This window comes from Crocodylus porosus, unplaced genomic scaffold (assembly GCF_001723895.1).
Source record: "Crocodylus porosus isolate Cpor-Errol unplaced genomic scaffold, CroPor_comp1, whole genome shotgun sequence".
In the NCBI taxonomy this organism is placed as follows: domain Eukaryota; kingdom Metazoa; phylum Chordata; order Crocodylia; family Crocodylidae; genus Crocodylus; species Crocodylus porosus.
The window spans coordinates 121987462-122008366 of NW_017728886.1; the positions used below are offsets into that span (position 1 = coordinate 121987462).

Genomic DNA, 20905 nt, shown 5'->3' on the forward strand with positions numbered 1-20905 from the left:
CACTATGAAGCTCTTTCCTGGACAGATTGTATCTGCCTCTGTCATATGCCTGGGGTCTCTGCTTTGTTTTTACTTTTGGACAGCATGTGGGAAGATTCATAGTCCAGTAAAATCCCACTCCGGGACACACAGACTCCTTGCAATCTCTCTCCTCCCTCTCCCCTGTGGTGACCTCACAGTTGTACACAGATGGGGTTTCCTAGTAACCACAGAGCACAGCAAAGCTAGCAGGAGTTGCAGCACCTTTGTGCCCATTGCTCCAGGAGACCTGGGGTCTAGGTGAGGTATGCAGAGCAGCCAGGATGCAAGAGCACCTGGAAAAGAGGAGGAAGATGAAGAAGAAGATGAAGAGAAAACTGCTCAGCTACTAAGAGCAAAACACCAGCTGCCACTCTCTGCTCAGTCTGCCTTTGCTTATGTCCCACCTGGACGCAGGGACCCTCCAGAGCTCAGCTATTTCCACCGAGAGGCTAAGGTGAGGTTGGAAAGAGAAAGGGGCAAGCCATGGAATGAGGATCAGTCTGAGGGAGCAGCTTTGATGAGGTATGAGATAGAGAAACTACAAAAAAAGAAAATTAAGAAAAGAGACAACGACATAGGAGTAAAAAGAGAGAGGGAGGCTGCAGGGGGGAGCAGGCACGTCAGTCATAGACAAAGAGAGGCAGAAGCAGCTGCAGGGGGGAATTGTGTTGCCAAAATTTTTTACCCGAATCAGTCACCACTTAAAATCCGTCCCTTGCTTTCACAGCCTGGGCCCCTGTGTGGTCAACACTCATTATTTCTCCTAAATAAAGTAATTATATTGAAAAGGGTGTTCAGCAGCTGGAAAACACTGCATGTTCCCAAGAGCATAATTTACAGGCTGGAAAAAAATAAGTGGTGAGATGGGGATTTGCTGAGGCCCAGTGAAATTAATAAGGGGCATACATAATAGTGCAGCTTCCTGGCAGTTTTCTATGCAGCTTAATTAAATCAGGAACAATCTGTTTGCATATTTTGGTTGCTAATTAGACTTGGGGTCAAGTGGTTGTAGTCACTCCAGATATGGTTGCACAACTTGTCGGAAAGCAGATGTCAACGTTTTAAATGAACATGAATCAATGCTACTGAAATGTCATACTTTTGCCCTACCCTAGGAAGTCCAGCATGATAACGTTGCACTTGGGACTTTTCATTTTCAAAGCACTTTGCAAAATGGAACTACTCTTTACAACATCTGTGGAGGGAGAAACACATGACCTACAATGCAGGGGCAGATTCAGAAGGGGCGCACTAGCATGGTGGCACCCCTTAGCAGACCACACCATGGAAGCAGCAGCTGAGGACTTTTTAAAGACCCTAAATCAGATAAGAATTACCCCGCTTTCCCTCCATCTTCAGTGGCACATCCCCCCACTTCCAATTCCCTTCCTCCCTCCCTGCTACCATTGTCCTCCCATGTCTCCAGTTGCCCACACGGTGGAAAGCGCTTCAGAGCTGCTTCTGCCCCACTCCAGTTGGGGAGCCAGGTTCAGCTGGGGATGATGGCAGTAGCAGTGGTGGGTGGTTTTCTCTCTCCCTGACCTTGCTTCTAGCCTGTCAGAAAATATCTGGGAGGGTGGAGAACTACACAAGGAGGAGAAGCCTGCCCAACTCCACGGTTGCCTTTGTCCCCAACTGAGCCCAGTACACAGCCAGGCTCGAGTAGGGCAGGAGCAGCGCTGGAGTCCCCTCCTCCCCCTGCCATCCCCAGGGCAGCCAGAGACAGTGGCAGTAGCAGGTGATAGAGGGGTAAATGGGAGGGAAGTGGAAGTGCCACTGAGCATGGATGGGAAGGGAGGGGGTGCTGAGAGCAGGAGGAGAGGGAGATTTTTACTTGAGCTGGGATTTAAAGGAAGTCCCCAGCTACTGTTTCCATAGTGTGGTCTGCCTGCTCAAGTGCAGGGGTAGCTGGGAGTGGCAGTGCCACCACCACCCCTGCATCACTGGTTTCTGCTTCCACAGCCCCATTTACAAAATCCTGGATCCACCTAGGCCCATGTTTTCTAGAAAGGGAGGACAAGAATGAGAGGTTTAGGTGGATACCGAAAGCCAAAGGAGTGAGGTTCTTTGGGCAGGGGGCTGGACCCGATGATCTCACGAGATCCCTTCAAGCCCTAATGTCTATGAAATCTATGAATCAATGAAAACAGCATAGAAAATTGGCACAGGACTTTGTCTTCTATTTGCAACCCCCCAAATAGTTTGTCTTTAAGTCCATGATGTGATGCATCTTGGAGAAAAGTTGTGTAGATTAAGTTACCAACTTCTGCTGAGAAGTGTGTGCCCTTAGAGAGCCCTGTCTGTTGTGTAACAGGGAAAGTTTCTCCTTTGACCTTATTATTTAATAAAAGCCACAGCTGCTGTTGTTTATGTTGAGGCGTTCTGTCCTTTAAGTCTGCCTGAGCCTTGTTCTGATTCAGACTACCAAAGGGACATAGGTATTGAGTGCTTACTTTGAAGCTTCCAACTGGATTTAAGCCAAAGATGGGCACTGAGTTGCTTGGTGTTGGCAAACTAAAGCAATTCTGGGAATGCATGGAAGCAGATTTTTAGATGTGGGGGAACGTTCCTGGTGGCAGCATAGGCATCGACATTGTTAGGTAGGGGCTCTGAGGGTCAAGCACTTGCCATTAAGTTCCTAAATCCTGAAAGCCAGAAGTCCTTTGGTGGATCTGGACCTGAGTTAGCAGTAGAATGCAACAGTATTGTCTTACCTCAAAGAAATGTATTCATCCAGGCATGTAAAATGCTTTGATCTTCTCAAATGAAATGTGCATTTGAGGTGTGAAATGCTGTGCTGCTTCTATTCAACAACCAATGTTATTTCTTCCTGCTTTGAATAATCTTACTTACGTCTCACAATGATATTTCTAGTACTAGAAATAAGCATCTAACACAATTAACCAGCCCCCTCTGAGAGATTCAGCTGGTTTTAGGTAACCACAGGCAGATTTTTGAAGAGAAAGTCCTTGTCCCTATAGACTTCTGCTGTCCTTGGTCCTGCGGAAACTGCACATCTAGCTAACATAACTCAATCTTACTGTGAAGTCTGAGATTAAACTGTGCCAGATAGGAGCGCTGTAAGGAGAAGCTGTGGCACAGTGAAGAGTCTTAGAGCTCTTATGTTGACTTGTCCTGGGATCAGGTAAACTCTGTGTAAAGCTACCAATTAACTCTTTTTGACTAATTCTGGCAGGTGTGTGTTAACTTCAATAGAGTGAACTAGGGGCAGGGACATGGATACGCTGAAGGGAAACTCTATGAACTTCCATTCTTAGGGAGAACACTTTGAGCTGATATCTGTTTTACTATTGCTTGAGTCACCAATCAAGACAAATCATACACCAGAGGTGCATGTGACCATCTATTGCCTCTGCAGACTTTACTTGAAGCAAACTGAGAGTATACATTTCACCTCTGTCCAAGGTTCACATTTAGCACAAAGGCCATCAATTGCAATAATCTGAGAGTGGAGTTCTATTTCATCCAAAATGAAACTTGACACTCCATCAGGTGCTTAAGTGCCCTCATTATGGGAAAATGGAGACTTCTACATGTCTCTGGAGGGAAATCCTATTCCTATAATAGAGACATATGTACCCAGACATGTGTAATAGAATCATTCAATAGTTGGGTAATGCAGAGTTAGCCTCAAGCTGCACTTTGGTCATCCATTAGAGGAACAGAATTCTGCCACTCCCTACCACTGTCTCATTGGTGAATAACAGCTAACCACAGACAAGAAAAGAAGTCCAACACCTCTTGATCTTTTAGGATCAAATCAGGGATTCTGCCTTGAGTGTGATTTAATGATCTTTGTGAAATCAGCTCGTCATCTCCATCCAAAGATTTAACCCTGCACTGCTGTCCTCCCAAGCTCATGGCAAAGCCACTTGCTACATAGCCTGGACAGTTGTGTTAAGTATTCACTAAAGAAAGGGTTAACAGACTCAACATCTCACATTTTCAGTTGGAGGTTTCAGAATGACATGGGAAAGGCACTGTGGTGTCATTGCTAAAATGTGAAGTAGTCTTGGGTGCAAAGCATTACCATACACAAGAGAGAGCAAGGTGAACAATAAGCCTGGATAAGGCCCTGGCTCTAAATGTGGTTCCTACAGACACTGACAATTCACACAGAGAATATATATCCAATATAATCTGCATTAATTGTGGAAGGTTAATGTGTGGCCCAGCCTCACTCTGAGATAGGACGGAGTGGAGTCATGCCACACCGTGTTGCCACAGAAAGTTACCTTCAGGGTATGCTTATGTTATGTGACTGTGTGATGGTGGAGACAGAATAGTCATCGCCCTGGCCAGTGGGATAAACTAATTGGATACTTTGATACAAAACACTAAAAAGATGTTTATTTTGGAAACTGACGAAGAGAGAAGCACAGGTAAGTGTGCTGAGCATAGGACTGGAAGCCAAGAATGGCTGAGTTTTTATCCCTGTTCTGCCAATTACTCCCTATATTGCTTTAGGCAGGTTTCCTTTCCACTTCCCATATGTGACTTGGAAAAGGTGCTTAGCTGTTTTATAGGGATGTTGCAAGCATTCATTTATGTCTGCAAAATGATTTACAAGTGTTCAGTGTTATTACACCAGTTCATAGCAGATGCTCACCTTGGATACAAATTGCTTGTCTGCTTTACATGATTCACTCACTCTGACAGGTTTTTTAAAACTATCAGCCTACCATGTCAGCATTTAACAACGGATACAAATGACAACCATGGATACCAGTGAAGTGGCTTAGAGTCAAAATAAGCAGCCACCAGGCATTGCACAATTAGAAGGGACTTGACATGCAAGGTAATAACAAGGATCTGCAACCACACAGATGTCATCTGCACAAGGATGGCAGAAGATCTCAAAACAGATTATCTGAGACAGAATTTGAGCTTAACATAATAGGCTGGCTGTCTATCTGCAAGAGGCTAAATCCTCTGCACTGACAACATTAATAGAAGAAAAAAGAGTGAATAATGCAGGCATTCCTTTTAAGCAGCATTAATTCAGTCTTTTCTGGAATTCGGAATAAAATGACAATATAGGGAGTGAAGGAAATGCAAGAGTAAAGTACAAAATGGAGATGACGTATTATATATAGGGACCAACTTAAATCATGGCAAAACAAGGGGTTTTTCATGGCCCACTCACAGTGTGTAGAGCCAATTTGGGTGGCATTTTGTGGCGGCCCTGCCCCTCAATGCTGATTGACAGAGAGGCCCAGTGGGGAGGAGGGACAAGGGAATGGCAGCCATCTTGATTTCTGGGTGCCCTGCATGCCACCCTGCCTCCCAGTGCTAACTGGTACAGAGGCCCTGCCAGGTGGAGGAGGGACAAAGGGGCAGCTGCCATCTTGTCAGCTGCCCTTTGTGCCACTCTGCCAGTTGGTATCTTCCCTTCCTGGCCAAGAAGACCAGTGGTTCTCACTGGGGAGCCAGTTTTTTATTTTTATTAAATTTTTGTTGTTGATTTCAGGGAATTTGCAGACAATCCTGGATTTCGCAGTTTCAACGAAATCCATGAAGCCCCAAATTAAGTAGGTCCCCAATTGCATGCAACCTCTGCTTGGAAGGCCAGGACAAAACTAAAAGCCCTCTCTCCCTTTGAGAGAACTACATAATGTCCTCCTTTTATCAAGTTAGCTGATTACTAGAGTGATGACCTAATGGCATCTTCTAATGAGGCTTCTAAACTTTGAGTCCTATTCGGACTCCTATATTTTTAGAGAAAAGGAATGGAAATAATGAAACCTGAGCATGTCTTCATTTCTTAAAGTTTGATGTGATTCACAGTTGTGAAGTTACAGTTTTTGAAAGATGACTTTTTTCCACATTTTTAACCAGATGTTGCAGGACTAGGGTGATAAACTGATCTTTTCTTGCGTCAAAATGCTGATTCTTTAAAGAAATTCATAAATCAATAATAGGATATTGTAAATTATATATCTATATCTACATCTATATCTATATATTTCTCCTCTATTGAATAATTGTTTTGTTTTCCTGAAACATGCACACCTCTCAGTATTTGTGGATTAGACTCCCTACTGCCTGAAGCTAACTCTGCATTACTTAGCAGCTTGGGACTTCAAAGACAACAGCCTGCTTTTCTGTGCTCAGAAAACTCCTGATGGGAGTCTTGTCTATATCAAGAACAAAAGTTTGTGGCCCATAAGGGGAAAATAATTAAAAAAACCTTCGACATCTTAATATGAAAAGATATTCTAAATACAGTAATTTCCTTCACTCACTAAATTTCCTTGTGGTAGAGCAAGTGTGGGCTATGCATATTATTGGAACAAAAGCTCACTGTTGCAGTCTGTTTCTGAGCTACTCCAAAATATGCATTAATCTGATGACTGAGTCACAAGCTTCGTCTTACATCTTTGCCTTTTGAAAAGCATTCCAAAGCTGCCGGCTTTCTTCCTTTATTTTCTTCACTCAGAGTGATTCTTTAGTTGGGTGGAAGCATTTAATGAGAAAAAATATTTCAGTAAGGAATCAAATGTTAAGCTTTCAAAGGTTAGTATAAATTACTTGGGAGCAGCAGTGCTATGAAATGTGAAAAAAATTGTGTGACCATGTCCTTTCGCATGCTGGAGATATTTGTTCTTGTTACATGTTTTTGCAGATAAGCCAGATGCACAGAAAATTCATAACAGTTTTGGCTTCCAGACTGTTTCAAAAAGGATGCCCAAAATATTGTTAAAAAGTAGAAAGGCCCTTTCAGCTCTTAGTGCCATACACGTACCACTTGTTTGTTGTACAACATATTGTTTCTAACTTATATAGTGGTGAATGCTACAATAAATTAATCATATTTTCTCTTTCTTCCAAGACAGGAACTGTTTCCACCTATGACTCCATTTTTAAAAGGCCAGAGGGTTACAATGAAAAACTTCACCGCTGTGACAGAGAACATGCAAAGAGTCGTGGCCTTAAAATTAATGAAGAGGTAACCTCGAGTTACCTTATGGTAACCTTTGTTAAGTGACTTTATTGGTGTCAACAACACTGGAGACCACCAGCATTGTGTTTCCATTTGTTACACAAACCCCAGTGGAGCAAAAAAGTGTAAACTGCGAACCTGAGGTAGGAAAAGCATACAACTAACCAAAGACCCCAATTTGCTGAGCAAACAGACCTGACCCTGCCCCGCCCCAACTTCAAACCACATTTTTTTTTATGCACATCCAGGACTCAGTGGAGTTGGGGGAGCAGAGAGAAGCTGAAGCTATTCCCTGTAGAACAGTCCCCTAGAGCAGCATTTCTATGGGTTGTGACCCAAAAGTGGGTTGCAAGAATATATGAAAGGGTCACGGACAAACATTACAAATAGATGAACAAACTTTAAAATTGGATTCTTCTTTAAAGGAGAAAACCTTGGGAAATCATAGCTTTTCTCCTGCAGGCTGCCAGAGTTCCAGCTGTAAGGGGTTGCTTGGGCTCCCCCTTCCCCACTGCCATCCCCTGCCCCACACGTTGAGGGGCTGGGGCCTGGGGTCAGCAGGTCAGGAGTGAGGGGCACTGGGTTGGGACTAGCCATCAATGTTTACAAATGGGTCCTGGTACAAAAAAAAGTTGAGAACCACTGCCTTATAGCTCTGTAAATTTCCAAGGGAAAATTCTTGCAGCTAGCTGCCTGATGGGAGGTAGAGAGCCCATATATCAGTGTGGAAGGGTTGGCCTTCTATCAGGAATCTCCAAGATACATGAGAATGATCTCTGATTTCCCTGTGGATTTTGTGAATCTGTGTATTTGGGGAGGTACTCCCATAGTCTCCTCCATGAAACCAGTAAGCTTAGCTGTGTTGTTCTCCTGTGGCACAGTGTAGTAGGTTTTATGGTTTGTTATCAATACTTTCTGGCTGTGGTGTGCAGAGGGGCCAGAATGGATATTCTTTTGGACTCTTAACAAATGTTTGTTGAATGATATCTGCAATCATGCACTCAGTGGCCCAGGTGGTCCCTTCCAGTTCCACATTCCTTTTCTTTCAGGAGGACAAATACTATACATTCCCACATACCAAATACATCTTTTCCCAAAAAACAGCCCCCCCCCAATGCTTCTCCCCACAAGTTGGGGTGCGTGTCTTAAGTGGGAAAACTGATTTTTCTGCCAGAATAGAGGCACCCAGTTTTGATTCCTGCTCACAGCAGCAGTGACATTTGTATTTAGGCAGCTGAGGGAGTCACATGATTTAACTGGTCATTGTTCTTCACTCTACAGCATTGGTGATGCATAGGGGGCTCATGCGGGTGCACATGCACCCCCCTGAGGTCAGCCATGCACCCTCTGGAAAGTGCCAGCCACAGAACCAGAAGTGCACTTCTGGTTTCACCGCTGACTTGGTGATCAGCCACTGGGGGACACACCACCCCCTGCCCCGTCGGCAATCTGGTGCCCTCCCGGACTCAGGAGACACCAGTTACCTATGCTCTAAAGGCTTGATGTTCCACCAAGCAAGAAAGTTTCTTCTTCTGGCAATTTTGCTCTCTTTTAGTTATTCTCTTCTTCTATTTCACAGCCTTGTAAGTGAGCTGTTTTTAACTCTTCAATATCATAGCAGGAAAAGGAGGGGTTAGCAAGCTGAAGATTAGGGTCTCTCCCTGCTCTGTGCGGTCCTAAATCTGGATTTTTTTTTTCATTCTACCTTCACAAAAACAAGGTGTGTGTCTTATTTGGGGTTGTATGGTATGCAAGAAAATATGTTATCTTCAAATATTGTACTGGAGTGGCAGTCTGTGATGTTTGGGGTTGAGAGCCCTTTTCCATTTAGCAGCTGACCCTTCTACGTGTTCTAAAATCAACAGGCTGTTTTCAAATGGCCCTGAACTTTGGTGTGCATTATGGCCTCTCACTCTCTTGTTCCCCTGCGCTATCAATAGAAGCTGAGATCTTCAGGTCTGTGCCCCTCCATGAATGAATCCTTCTTCTTGCTCTCCTATATAAGGTGCAATCTGAGAGATCTCCTTCTGATCCCCTTTCCCTGCCTCCCTCCCACATTAACTGAGTCCAGAGTGTGGGAGACAGGAGGAATAGAGGCTGTTCTTCTGTGATCTTGTGACCATGTAGGAGCTGGGATTTGGAGGGGCTTCCCATTATGGGGTGGATCTGAGCATTCATCCTCCTTCCTCTGTGTATGTGCTGGAGCAGAAAAGGCTGTGTGCTTCCAGGGTGGTGTTAGGTCTTCTCCCTGTCTCTCTTGAAACCAAGAAGAACAAGTTAATGGACATGTCACCCCCAGATATGGCAGGGGTTCTGTCTGAGGGCTAGAGGGACCAGACCAATTCAGAGGGGTGAGCAACTACCAATAAGTGGGTTGAGGACACGGCTGGAGGAGGTTATGTCAAAGTAGGAAGGATTCCAGCTCCATGTCGGGAATAATGGAGTTTGGTATACAACCAGGATGCTATGTTCTAGGACAGTGGTATAGATGAGTAGCACAGGGACAGTCTCTGGGCTGGATGCTGCTGGCAGGGTCAGTCTGTGGGCCTGGTCCAGCCACAGAGCAGCTCCATGCACCAGCCCCTTGTGCTGTGTACAGGGTCATGTCACCTGGCCCACAAGACTCCATACAAGTCCAGAATTTTGGTGTTTGGTACTTCTAGCAGGGGCTGGGGTGGTTTGGGTGTTAAGGTCTATAGTTGGCAACCCTGAAGTTGCAAGTTTGAAGCCATAGCAGAAGTGCTGATGGTGCTGCCCTGTCAGATCCCAGCAAATCTAAGAATTCTGCTAAATACCTTGTGACACAAGGGCATGAAAAAGGAGGGGCACTTCTGGTCAGAGACTTTTGTCATCAGACCTCTGCTGGCAGTTGGGCTTCTATTTATTATTATCCTTTTTTAGATTATAAATGTCCCTTTGTCTTTTGGCTGGGTTTAAACAGTATCAGGGCAGTGTCAATGTTCTGAGTAAGATTCTGATAAAGGAAAGGCCTTTCTGGAGAGGAAGGTTCTGCAACATTTTCTAAATGAAATAAAGTTCTGGATTAGCCAGATTGATTCTGGAAGTTTAATCTGTCTCCAGATCCATGAACAATGTGTGCCTCAGGAGGTGGGGGCGGGCGCAGGATGGCAAGCGCTGACCAGCAGTCAGCAACCACCTGCAGTTGTTACTGGCAGCAGTGCCTAGCGGTGATTGGCAACTGCCCACAGACGCCACCGGCAGTGGCAGCGGCGAGAGGGGTGGTGGTGAGCAGCAACTGCCCACAGGCTCTGCTGGCAGTGTCAGTGGTGCTCCTTTCAGGGGTGCACTGCCAATCTCAGTGGGTGCATGTTCACCCCCTACGCATTGCCAATGTCCAGATCCCCTCTATCCTACAGAAATTTCTCTCTCTTTTTATTTAAGACCATTTATCAATGACTTGGTGCTGTAGTGACTTTAGGACAAGCCTCTTGCATATGAGTTTCTGAGTCAATGAGATTATTTTTAGAGCTCTTATTTTGTTAATAGAAATTGTTGTAGTTGGTCATATATATGGAGAATATACAATGGTGCAATGGGATGTATGAATTTAATCTGCATGAATAAGGGAATGGGTAATTACCCAGACATATAACCTATAAGTAAATTGTGCAGGCCTTCCCAAATAGGTACTAATGAAACCTCTATACCACCACCGAGAGCATATAAATTAGTTGTGCCATGATCTGCAACTAGTCTTAGAGAAATCTGTCTGTAAAAACATGTGGGGGGGGGCAAATCTCCCTATCCCAATTTCCCGCCAGTGCACTTATGTTCCATTACTATTGTTGAAAAGTTTGGCCACAAACGAGGACAATAGCAGAGTTTAAATCATGGCTGAAACTATCCTTCTGCTCAATAAGTGGCACCTTTCTACAGCTACACATTATATAATTGTATCTGGGCAGAAGGGTTGTTTCGCACCAGCTGCAACAGCAAGCTAGTGCTATAAATCTGCACAATGTTCTGCATTTGGATTATTTGATTAGGAGTGTAACTTCTGAATGGTCTTCTAACAGGAAATGGTGAGACCCATTCCTGTTTTGTCCTCTTCACAATACGGAAGGCGCATCAACCAGCCAGTTGAGGAACTGATCAGAGATCACGCAAGGATTAACCATGTGAAGGCTGCATTCTACAGGAAAAATGGAATTGCTTGCTTGCTAGACAAATCTTCTTCAAGCCTAGATCCCTGCTAAAGCTCCTGTCCGCTGTCACCAGATGCATACACATAGTGAAAAATAGGGTTCTCAGTAATAAGTAGATAATTGTTTTGCATTCTTTTTCTCTAACATTGACATTTAATGGGCTAGTATGGTCTGAATACAAAATAAAGCTGTAGTAGCTGTTCCCTTTCTTTAGTTCAAATTTATCTTTACCTGAAATCAAATGAAAGTCTTGCAAATGATGCTCCCAGTAATTCTGAACATCTTTGGAACACAGCTCCACAAGGGTTGTCCTGGATCCTCAAGTCCAGTGCCCTGCTACCATGGTCATATATAGCATATAATCCCATTCATAAACTTAAAAGTGTATTATAACAACATGTATCATTTATAGGAGCAAGTTCCTTCTTCAAAGGCTTCACAAATATTAACTCATTCCTCACAATGTTTCTTTGAAGTGGCTAAGTGTTGTTATCCTTGGAACAATGTTCCCAAATGCCTGACTCAGTAATGGGCACCTGAAGTAATGGCCAGATTTTCAGAGGTGCTGAACTTTAGACCAGCTTCATGTGCACTTGACTTGAAATCAGTATGAGCTGCTTAGCACTTAAAAACTGAGTCTAAATAGTACTCACCCAGTTTGCAACATTGTGGATTAAGAAACTTGCCCAAGATCTTGTGCAGGGGCAGAGCAGTTAACTGGACACAGGAGATCCCAGCTTTTAAAGCACTAACCAATGTTCTTCTCAGAAAATTGTTGTCTGTGCTTTCTGCTGTTTCTAAGGGAGAGCATGAGGGAAAGGAAAACCTGGCTTCATGTTGGCTGCACTGAAGTTTACCTATATATCAAAAATGATCATCATAGAAAATTAGGTTTGGATAGTTCAAAGTCTGACAGAGCCAAATGCTGCTGAGCTGCTTTGAATTGTAAACATAATGAGCAGAAGGAGGACCTGCCTACATTTTGTGTTAACTTTTTTCATGACCTTGAGTAGAGCAGAATTATATCGCACTTCAGTACCTTGGAGGTAGAAGAGGCCTTGGTGAATACCCAAGAGAACAGAAAATTACAGCACCACGAGATCTATGGCATCAGCCAGCTTGTTAGACAAAGGAGGGAGAAATTAAAAATCAATGTTTATCATGTATTCTAAAACAAAGCTGATGGATCTGGATAGTCTGAGTTGGTGAACTCAGACTGGTGGGGTGGGGGCTGCAGCTGGCCAGGAGCAGGGAGTGTTTATAGTCTTCCTGCTCCCAGCTGGAATGCCCGGCTGGCAGCAAATCCCCCTGCTCCCATGTGATGGTCTACCTGCCCCACCAGTCTGAGCTCATCAGCAATGCCTGGGTAGTATCCATTTGAAAGTTCTTTCATTAGCCTGAAAATACATTGTTGTATATAGTATGCTCTAATGTGCACTTAAATGTTTCTGTAACTTTTATTACACATGGCTTTTATTGAAGCTAATATTTTAAATGCCACTTTCAAATTGGGTTCTGGAATTTTGTAATAACTTAGTTCTTATGGGTTTTTTGCTATTGTTTAAAAATAATAAAAAGCTCTTCCACAGGAACTGTTCACTGAGTATGCTTCAAAAAGTGATGTCTCTTCAAAGTAAGACTGGGCAAGTAAAAGGTGACAGTTACTACCAGCTTGATTTTCAAGGGGTTGAAGGTCCTTATGGGATCAGAGCTATAGTTTTAGGCTATTTTTACTCAAAAACTTCTGGTGTGTGGCTTTCACAAAAATCAACTAATAAGCACCTCCAGGTGTTAGAAAGTGGAAGTGATGCAAGTTGTAGGTGAGGCAGGGCATGTCTGCATGTGCATTTTAATGTGCAATAAAACACCATGTAAAAATATGCAAATACTCTAATGGGCAGAAAATAGGCTACTGCGCATTAAACATCACTTCAAAAGCATGTGCTTTCAGAACTGCACATTAGGGAAGCCAAATGTGCATTCATTTAGTACCTCACATTGGAGAAACTGATGGCTAGCAGCCACAGGACATCAAGTTCAGCATTTGCTACTTCCCTGTGCAACCCCCTTTGGACCATTGTAGTAACATTAAATGAGGAGAAAGTGTTACAGGATCTATGGAAATATAGCTTGCTACCAAGCTCACACATCACAAGTGATACATCTACACATACTATTAATGTTTTAAAGGCATAGTGCACAGTAAAATACTGAGCAGTAAGCATTCCCTGGGAGCATATCTACACGTGCCCCCTGTTGACAGCAAATCTGCTCTCAGTCATCACACCCCAGTACAGGGCTACTCCTACCATGGTCTGGCCCTGTGCAGCATCCACAGAAGCTCAAGGGTCCCCTGGGATGCTATCCCAGGATCTGGCAGGGCTTGGGGGATAGGTGCCAGTCCTGATGCACATGAGGCCAGGAGAGCTGCCAGCTCCAGCAGCAGCTGTTTCCTGGCCCTGTGCACATCAGGAGGGCTCCTGGTCCTGTGCACATGGAGACAAGCCCCATGCCAGGGGCTGGCAGGAACCTGCCCAGAAGTGAGAGAGCTCCCAAACAGCTCCCAGATAGGCAGGAAAGCAGAGAGCTCCTGGCTCATGTAGACAGGTAGGGACAGAAAGCTAACCTGTTCCAGTATTGCTCAGCTACTGGTGCCTGGGGGGAGCTGCCAGCTGAGCAGCTCCAGGAATGGGGGAGTTCCTCATCCTCTGTGGCCATCTAGTGTTGGCACTGACCAGAAACAGATTTGGTCCCAGTCAGCACCTAGAAATACACTACTACACAGTATCTGATGCATAGTTAGTTTACTATCTGTATTTACAGGCAGTAGCTAGCTGCCCTGTCCACTAATTTTCTGCGCAGTAAATGATGCATACATGTAGACTGTGATAGTTTACTGCTCAGTAGATCAGACTACTATGCAGTAAAACATCTCATGTAGACAAACCCAGGGGGAACATTTTCTGACAGAGCACTAGCACTCTTCTCAAGACGGAAAAATAAGCTCACCCATATCAATAGTCAGGAGGTGTATCACCAACTTGCATGCAGGTGGGTGCTGGGTCTGGGTGATTTCATTCCTGCTTCAGTGGTCCAGTTATTTTCATTTACAGACATTTTTGCTTGCATGCTCTGAAAGGAGAGAACCATTGGCCAACAGCACCACCTGCTGGTTATTCTGAGGAATAAGCAGCAGCACTTGACATTCACATAAACAAGGGCAAAAGAGACTAGGCAGGCCTGTCCCTACTCCAGATGGTGCCTGGTCTAGGATCATTCTCCTAGCTCAGGGATCACATTTTTCCAGCAAGGAGATGGGATAACACTGCTCTGGTCTGAGGTGGGGCAGCACTAGGATGCCACTGCCTCTGCTGCCTCTCCCTGCTGCATGGCACAGGCAAAGCCCTCCCACCCCACAACAGTGGAATGCTGTAAAAACCGTGAAAGTAGGGACTTTTTTGATTTTTGTTATTTATATATTTTGGAAAAATTGTCATGTTATAGGTCAAATTAGCCAGATCAGTTCTGAATCCTTTGAATCATTGAAAAACCATATGTGGCCCTGCTACTGGCAAGTATCCTCCACACTGGACTATACTTTCAAATCCATTGGCAGGCATCCTATATGCAGGCCCAAGTCCAGAGGCTTTGGGTTTGGATGTTCCTGAGTTTCGCTTGCCCTCAGTCAATGGCCACAGGAGCGAGCTAGGGAGGAGACCCCAACGTCATAAAGTCAGAGTGTAGCCCCCTCACCTAGACACTTTGACTCTGCTGAGCACGTAGAGGAGCTCTGAAATCACTGCCCAGTTGACATGGGTTCCTGCTGAAGCTCCACGTGAACAGTGAGCGCTGAGCTCACCACCTGATTGGGATGAGGTCTGGCCAGAGTCCCTGCTTTCCTATGGTCCCAGAGCCCAGAGGGTGAAGGCTGCTGTTGTTTGCCCTTCTCTTTCCTCTCTGGTGAATTCAACTACAGGAAAAAGGAGGGGATGAGCAGCAGCAGCAGCAGCAACACTTCTCTCCTTCACCCAGACCCACACTGAGGGATTACTTAGCAGAGCTAAAGTGAGGGTCCAGTTTCACTGCCAAGCCCCCTCTAGATCCACCCCTGTTTACACCCATCTCTGAACACCATCAACACCTGCTTTGAGTAAAAAGTTGAATGCTGATCAGGGGGACATTATTGCTGTTTTCAACCAGGGGTCTCCTCTGTCTGGTGCTTAGCCCCATTCCATAGCTACATAAACCAGGGTGAGCAGGGAATGTGGATGGCTGGATTGACTGAATCAGAGGACCAGTGCCACACTCCTCCACTCATGGGGGAGGCAGGAAGTGAGGTCAAAGTTTTTTGAAGGCAAAGAAAGTGAGAAAGCATGTCGAGGTAGACATATCTAAATCTTCCAGTTCTGGACACATCATCCTTAAACTTCTGGAGACTTACTGTGCAGCTTGAACACATCTAAAATTTAGAGAAATTCACAGGAACGTTTGGAAGGATAAAGAAAAGAGTGTACCTTCTGCTCCCATTGGAGTCCATGGGACCTTTACACAGAAGGCTTTGCTTGCTGTAAACATAGCAATTTTCCCAGCGGCCTCAAATAAGCTGCTTTCCACCATAAGGGCAGACCATCTTGATTAGCTCTGTACACTGGATTTGCCATTCATGTAAGGGACTACTTGTCACTGTGAATAAGGGAAAAACAACAGACTTGGAGGCTACACCTTCTTCTCTTTCCTGACAAGCCATAAAGCTCATCCTATGTTCCTGGAGTTGTGCTGAGCTACTTCTACCTCACAGCCTCTCCTCTTCAAAGAACAACTAAGGCCCTTGGTGAAAACTGTGCAAGTCTATCAGCTTGCAGCATTGGAGGGAGGTGAGAAATGAGAGAAGGGTTTTCTTTGAAAGAAAATAACTTATAATTGAAAGTTTAAGATTTGTCTTTAAAGATCAGATAATGGAACTTCCTCACATTTTATGTTATATGGATAAAGAGCTTTATAATGCAGTATCATACCAATGACATTAGAGTGGGCAGATCTTTATAGTTTAGAATTAATTGTGCTACTGCATGGACAATGCTGGTACTTATTGGAATGCCTGTCTGCTATAAAACACAGTTGAGAGATCTGAAATGCTAAAAGAAAACCATAAGTAAATATAAATGCAGTTTATTAATTTACTTTTATCCTTTACATTTAAAACTTCAAAGAAACAACACTTGCATATTTAAATTGTGTAATACAAATTCAATACAAAGTAAAATATATATACAATTGCTATACCACAGAGTGGGTATGCCTACACATGCTTTAATGTGAAGTAGGATAGTTTACTGCACATTAAGCATGTGTGTCTACACATGCATCTACAAGCAAATGCAAGTAACAACTTTACTCGTGAGTAGTTACTGTGCAGTAGTTTTTGTGTAGGTGCCTGAACAGGAGCACCGTTTCAGAGCTGTTAGGGGCTGGAAGGGACCTTACAAATCATCAGATCCAGTCCTCCTGCATGTGGGTAGGAAAGACTGTTGTGTTCAAATGATCCCAGCAAGATGGGCGTCAAGATGTTTTTTGAAGATCGCCAGGGCGGATAACTGTAGCACTTCTGGGGGGAATCTGTTCCAAACCCTCAGCACTTGGTTTGTAAAGAATTTTTTCCTTATGTCTAACCTGAAGTGATCTTCAATCAGCTTGTGCCCATTATTTCTTATCCTCCCCTGGGGGGCCTTGGTGAATAGATGCTCCCCCAAACCCTGATGTATGCCCCAATATACTTATAGGCTGCAACCAAGTCACCCATGAGTACTCTTTTCTCCAGGCTGAACGATTCCAAGTCCTTCAGCCTCTCCTCATACAGCTTGGTCTCCAGACCTCTAATCATGTGTATAGCCCTCCTCTGGAGTCTTTTGAGCTTCTCCACATCCTTCCTGAAGTGCGGCGCCAGAACTGGATGAAGTACTCCAGTTGTGGTCTCACCAAGTCTGAGGAAAGCAGGAGGACATCCTTTGCCTTGCTCAAGATGCCTCTGTGGATGCATGCCAGTGTTTGGTTAGCTCTGCCAGCTACAGCATCGCATTGGTGGCTCATGTTCGTGTTGTTCTCAGTCATGACACCCAGGTCTCATTCAGCTGTGATGCTGACAAGCAGAGCACTTCCAAGTCTGTAATTGTGTTGTGGGTTATTTCTCCCCAGATGGAGCATTTTACATTTCTCTGTATTAAATAACATCAGGTTGAGGTCTGCCCACTTCACGAGCCTGTCCAGGTCAGCCTGTATTGCCAGCCTGTCTTTGAGTGTGACAATACTCCCTCATAGCTTGGTGTTGTCAGTGAACTTTGCTAAATTACCTAAATCCAAACTGTGTATGAACATGTTGAAGAGCACTGGTCCAAGTACTGACTTCTGAGGAATGCCACTGGTTGCCCTCCACCATGATGATTCAGTTCTGTCGATAAGTACCCTTTGGGTCCTACCACAGAGCCAGTTATATAGCGACCAGACTGTGAAGTGATCAAGGCTGCATTTTTCAATTTGGCTATGAGGACATAGTGGGAGACTAGGTCAAAGGTCTTTTTGAAGCCCAAGTATATGACATCAACCTCATTTCCTCTAGCCGGGTGGTGAGTAACCTGACTGTAGAAGGAAATGAGATTGGTCTGGCATGACCTGCCCGTGATGAAGCCATGTTGGCTATCCTTCAGAATACTGCCTTCAGTTAGCCTGTGTGTGATGGTTTATTTGATGATTTTCTCCAGGATTTTACCTGGGATTGAGGTCAAACTGATTGGCCTGTAATTTCCTAAGTCCTCCCTTCTCCCTTTCTTAAAGATAAGTACCACATTGGCTTTTTTCCAGTCTTCTGGGACTTCTCCCAAGCGCCACAAGTCTTCAAATAACTTCACTATTGGATGCGCGATGACGGCCAGTTCTTTTAGCACTCTTTTAGCATGCCAGTTCTTTTAGCAAATCTATTCCTGGTCAGCCAGCCACCAAGGTGGTGGGAGATTGTTCCCTGCCTCCAGGAACTGCCTGCTGCCAGGGCAGGCTCTGCCACCAGAACTGGGAGGGGTGGAGAGAAATTATCCTTATCTCTCAGCCCCCATTTCACCATTGCAATCATGAAGCAAGGGGCCAGGAAATTCTTATCTCTCAGTGCCAGCTCAGTGGTCGCAGGGTCAGCACTGGGCGATCCTTATTTCCCAACATCAGCTCTGTGACAGTGGGGCCAGTGCTGTGAGATCCTTATCTCCCAGCACCAGCTCTGCAGTCATTCATAGATTCATAGACATTAGGGCTGGAAGGGACCTCAGAGGATCATCAAATCCAGCCCGCTGCCCCAGCAGGGCTGGATAAGCATCTCCCAACACTGACCCTGTGGTCATAGAGCTGGTGCTAGGAGCTCCCTGCTGATGGGGGCTGGGAGTCAGTTCCCTGATCAGCTCCATGATCATGGAGCTGGGTGAGGAACCGGCTGGGGAGCTTGTTCCCCACCCATCCCCATGCTCACACAGCTAAGCAAGGAACAGGCTCTCCAGCTTTTTCCCCACTCAGCTCTGCATGCATAGAACTGAGTGGGGAACAAGCTCCCCAAGCTGTTCCCCACTCAGCTCTGTGTTTGCAGAGCTGAGTGGGGAACAGGCTCTCCAGCCCCCACCTTGCGATCATGGAGTGGGGGCTGAGACCTGTTCCAGTCAGAGGCAGGTACCAGCCCCATGCCCTGATAGGATGATCGAGGCAAGGAGCTTGGAAACAGCTGCAGGGGTGGGGCAGGTCCCAGCCTCCTGCCCCAATCCATCAGTAGGGCAGCTCTTTGCAAGTCCCCTGTCCTTATCAGGAAGCTGGGGCTGGGAGCTTCCTGCTGCTGGGGCAGGGAGACATTGTCCCCACTCCCGCAGCAAGCAACCCCCTGGGGTCAGGGAGCAATGTCCCAGCCCTGGCAAGGAGATAGCTCCCTCCCCCCCCCACCCAGTGCTCCCTGCCAGCCCTGCGCTAGCTCCCCTTAGTGGCAGCAGGGGCCCATAGCAGGACTACAGGAAGTGGGAGCAGTTTGCTGCTAGGAGCAGCAAATCTGCTCCTGTATCTCTGCATGTGTAGATGCCTGGCTGGAAGCATTTAATTGCAAATAGTTTACTTGTAGGTAAGCTGATGTTGGATCAAATGCATGTGTAGATGCATCTGGTGCTTCTTTATACAGTGTTTAACTGTTTATAAATTTGCTTCATAATCAGTTACTAGATCTTTCAATTCAGAATACAGACAAAATTCTGTCTTGCTTTATGCCTTAAGCAGGTTCCTATATCTCTACAGTTACTCAGAGTAAGAAAGAGCATAATTTGATCTTCTATAACAGAACTTACTGTCCCATTGGAATAATCCACAATTAGCATTTGGCATGATCTGTAAACTCTAGAAGAAAAAGCACAATTCATAGGAAATTCAGTGCTGATTTGTAACTGTTTTCCAATCCAGTAAATTCACATAAAAGTTCTCTTTTTCTTTATAATTCTCTGCAAATCAATCCATTCAAATATTGGAGTGTCTTTCACTCTGAAGCCAAAATAGTCTTATGAGAAGTTACTTAGCTTCAAAGGATTGGCACATACTATAGACCAGTCTTTTTTTTTTTTTTAAGCATTTTATCATTAGTTGACCCTGCACATATTCAGAAAGATTTTCGTGTACAGGTACTGTACTATTTTGCTATAGTTCTTCAGAGCCACAAACTCAAAAAATGGAATCTGGAAGTCAGAGAGAAACATTTGGGAATATAGTCTTTCTATGAATGATTGCACAGAAGCCCTGTTCTTTAACATCCATTTTCATGGCAGTGAAAATCTATTTTATTTCATAAACAGTGTTAAAAGCTTTTAAATTACAGTTAATCTTCCAATCCTGAAACAAAATCCCTGACTGGAGGTTTTTTGCAGGATCAAGGACTAGAGCAGCTGTTATTAAAACTGGCTTGATACGAAAAGTTGAAAGTATAGTACTAGATGATTATAAAGAGAGTTATAAAAAGAAAAGAAAACTCTGTATTTTCAAAATTTTAAGAAAAAAATTCTTCAATCCACAGAGTAAAACAACCCTTAGCAAAAATTGGTCCAAACAACAATGTACCCAGCACTATTTGCTGTTCAGCAAGGATAGGTTGACATCTGACTTAGGAACATTTTGCAGCAATATCTTTAAGTATAATTAATAAAAGTATCTTTCAGATTGGTTTTCTTAGCTAGAGAAGCAACAGCTGGTGGATTTATACTTTACCTGTATCACTACATAGCCAAGTAGCTGCAGATGTCTCTGTTTAATAGCTTCTCTTCCTAGAAGATTATGGCTGTTGATGCAAAACCGCTTTTCATCATTAATACAAAGAGCTAAACCATTTTACCACCAGCTGCTACACATGCTCTGTAGGCCCCCAGGAAAAGGAGAAGGGGATGTGACCTTCCTCCATTTTGTCCCTTTTTGAGCACATGATCCTCCAGGAGGGGGCAGGAAAGGGCATTATAAAAATCTGATTTTTCAAAACTCCTCTAGGCAAAATATAAACCCCAGATAGTGAAAATTAAGGCTCTGGTCTAGCAACATTTAAGCAGATAGGTCTACTTAACTGAATAGGAGTTAACCTTAAGCATGTATGCAGGGTGGCAACATTGGCTTAACGTTATATTTTTAAATATCTGAAGTACTCATTCTTCACCCAGGTTGTTATTTTGTAATTGCCGTGTTTGTTTATTTTCAAAGAACTTAGTAC

General features: G+C 44.4%; 1 protein-coding gene across 1 annotated transcript; it reads left to right on the plus strand.

Moving 5' to 3' along the window:
* The first annotated feature begins 235 nt into the window (after nucleotides 1-235).
* Nucleotides 236-12394, plus strand: CUNH5orf49 (chromosome unknown C5orf49 homolog). The gene is made up of 3 exons (XM_019541384.1): nucleotides 236-475; nucleotides 6875-6991; nucleotides 11023-12394. The coding sequence occupies exons 1-3, from the start codon at nucleotides 287-289 to the stop codon at nucleotides 11200-11202; spliced, it is 486 nt and encodes a 161-aa protein (XP_019396929.1). The 5' UTR covers nucleotides 236-286; the 3' UTR covers nucleotides 11203-12394.
* The last annotated feature ends 8511 nt before the right edge of the window (nucleotides 12395-20905 follow it).